The 2,946-nt window shown below is 31.3% G+C and overlaps 1 protein-coding gene across 2 annotated transcripts in view; it reads left to right on the top strand.

The window, feature by feature from the left end:
• The first annotated feature begins 448 nt into the window (after positions 1-448).
• The window catches only part of LOC143722498 (uncharacterized), a 6,069-nt gene continuing 3,571 nt past the window's right edge, over positions 449-2,946 (top strand). The window contains exons 1-3 of one of the 2 annotated variants that reach the window (XM_077213886.1): positions 449-549; positions 894-991; positions 2,670-2,796. In XM_077213886.1, the coding sequence (XP_077070001.1) occupies positions 895-991; positions 2,670-2,796 (224 nt within the window). In that variant the 5' untranslated portion in view covers positions 449-549; position 894. Of the gene's footprint in view, positions 550-849; positions 992-2,669; positions 2,797-2,946 lie in introns of those variants that run through there. The other variant, XM_077213885.1, reaches the window with a different exon arrangement.

Below are 2,946 nucleotides of genomic sequence, written 5' to 3'. Positions count from 1 at the left end.
AATATAAATATAAATATTTTAAAAAATATTTGGCTAGCTTCCAAAGAAACATTTCTCATTAAAGTAAAACTGATATAAAAATGATTAAAAACTATATTACTCAAAAAAACTAATCAAAATGACAAAAACACAACAAAATTACTAAACTAAAATTAAAATGATTTAAAAAAGAAAATACAAAAATATAAATAATTTAAAATATAAAAAAAAAACTATAACAGCATCTCAAAGCTACTAAAATAACACTGATGTGAGTTTTTAGGAGAAACAGAAGAAGCAGGAGACTCCATGTCATTGCCAACATTTAGGATATAAAAGAAATCTCAGATTTGTTACAATGAAACTGGTGATGAGAGCGGTGATGTCATGTATCTGTTTGTCTCTGTTGAGGGGGTGGGAACAGGTCGAGGGAAGGATTTTGGAGCGTGGTATATTGCTATAAACCAGCAGACGCAGTTATGTTCCTTCACTTGAATCTCAGTAACAGGGATTACTTCATGCAAGCAACTCCGCTGACCACTGGAACAATCTCCCAGCAGACGAACTGAGGTATTTACCCTGGACTACAACTCGGATATTATTCCAACACACAATATGACCTTTAACTATTCCAGTGAGATCTTGTTTGGAGCATTTATAGGCTTTACAGATGCTCTGCGTTTTCTGCATCTGCTCAGTATTTACAACAATCTGTTTACCAGACAGGCAATGAAGCCCTTCATCAAATTGTATTTAACTCTTTTCAATAGTGAAGTTTTCTTACAGTAAATGTGTGAAGCATATGCTGAAAATCAAGAACTCTTATACAAGCCTGAGATGATGTCAGACTCTCAGCACTAGATGCGGTAGCTTTGCCCTGTCCTGAATGACATGACTGTTGTTTCTCTGAGGAGGATGAGGATGAAGAGCGCTCTGAACCTGCTGTCGCTGCTGTGTCTGTGTGCGGCCCAGAAGAAACTGACCCAGGACACGTCTGAGTGGGACCACCGAGGTAAAAGCTCTTCAACTTTTTTGTTTTAGTAGGAACAGGTGATGTGAGGAAAAATCCTGACTGATCTAAATAATTTCACTCTTAAAGAGTAGTTGTGCTGATATAATGCAAATGTTTGAATGTCTATAAAATAGTTTAGAGGATAAATATTTTTTACCAGTAGCATTCAAAATAGATCTCAAAAAGCTTAATGTGTTCTATTCTATTCTATTCTATTCTATTCTATTCTATTCTATTCTATTCTATTCTATTCTATTTTTTATATATATATATTTTTTAAGTATCAGTGAAAGATTCTAAACTTTCAGAAAATATTGTTTATCCGCCTTATACAAAAATGTCACTGGGGCAGAACTCTTAAATGGACACATTTTTGCACATTTTTTTCTGACATTGCAGGTCGTTGAAATAAAAGATTATATGTGCTGTTTTACATTTATTTCACATGAGGGTCGTACATTTTACAACCCTTTGCACCTATACTTTGGACATGACAGTTTAAAACACTGATTTGTGTTTTGTTTGTTGTTGTTTTCTAGCACTAAAAAAACACACATTAATGAAATCCTAAGTTACTGATTTAAAAAAAAATGAAGGAAAATGTCAGAATGGATAATGGTTATTATAGTTAACCAAAACAAAAACTAAAACCATTAAAAAAACTTTTTTTACTTGAAATAAAATAAACTTTAACAATAATGAATATATTGTTAAAGTATGATAATAATAATAATAATAATAATAATATTTAAAAATATAAATATATACAAAATAAAATATAATAGTTAACAATAATAAAAAGAAATGTAAGGTTTTATTTCAGCCAGTTAAAGCACGATTTCTCATTTTCATTTAGTTTCACTTGCTGTAATAAACCTAAAACTAATACTAAAATAAAACCATAGACCATATATATATATATATATATATATATATATATATATATATATATATATATATATATATATACATATACATATACATATATACTGTATATATATATATATATATAATATTATTATTATAAAAAAAATTTAACTGATAGAAATAACAAAAACACACAACAAAATTAATAAAACTTGAACTAAAATTAGTGTTAACATCTGAATGATATTAAAATAACACTAAATGGGTAAGTTGAAGACCGAGTCTAAATGAATCTGTTATTCAGCTTGCTAGTTTGTTGGTTTACTTGTGGTTGAACTTGTATTTCTCATACATTAAAGAAAAATATGTGTTTGATCATGTTTTTATTTTTCTTACATTATAGTTGAAAAATAAACTACCTTTATTACTTTAAGAAAAACGACAGGACTCCAATTAGTTCCCTATATTCATGAAAAGTTCCTATAGTGCTATTTTGTAAACAATCTCAGCCCTTGAGAGAGAAAAAAATCAATATTAATCACACTTTTTATATTTTATTTGTCTGAATGTGGCTCTGGTTGTGCTTTTGGCCAACGTTTAACTTTGTTGGGAGCTCATACACGGCACTGAGCTAAAAGATGTAAGAATAAATTTAACATTCAAAGTAAGAACAATCTCAAAAAGGTTTCTAGCCTCCTCTGAGACAAACATCCTTCAGCACAAATGATGGATCACTGTGACATTGAAGCATCTTTGAATGAGTCTTCATATAAGCAGAAGCTCAATGTGAAGTTGTGTTCACTTGTCACAGACAAACCGAATGTCAAGAGCTGTTCAAACCTGACGCAGGTCCTGGACAACTGGAAATACGCCATCATGTACCAGGTCAAAGACATGCTGGTCAACGATCATGCGTCCGTCTTACCCGAATATATCAGGTAGGATGTGAAATATGTTGTTGTTGTAACTTTTGTAGGTGTTTGGTTTCATGAAATGAGGTATTTTCTGTGACTTCCCCAATGCAAACCAAAGCTAGTCTGTCCAACGTACTGTAGTCCACTCCAGTCTGAGGCCATCTGGCCATTTTC

The sequence above is a fragment of the Siphateles boraxobius genome, unplaced genomic scaffold, assembly GCF_051911475.1.
Source record: "Siphateles boraxobius isolate OS27281-9 unplaced genomic scaffold, OSU_SipBor_1 66, whole genome shotgun sequence".
In the NCBI taxonomy this organism is placed as follows: Eukaryota; Metazoa; Chordata; class Actinopteri; order Cypriniformes; family Leuciscidae; genus Siphateles; species Siphateles boraxobius.
The sequence above is the reverse complement of the archived record's forward strand: the minus strand, read 5'-3'. Positions and strand labels throughout refer to the sequence as shown.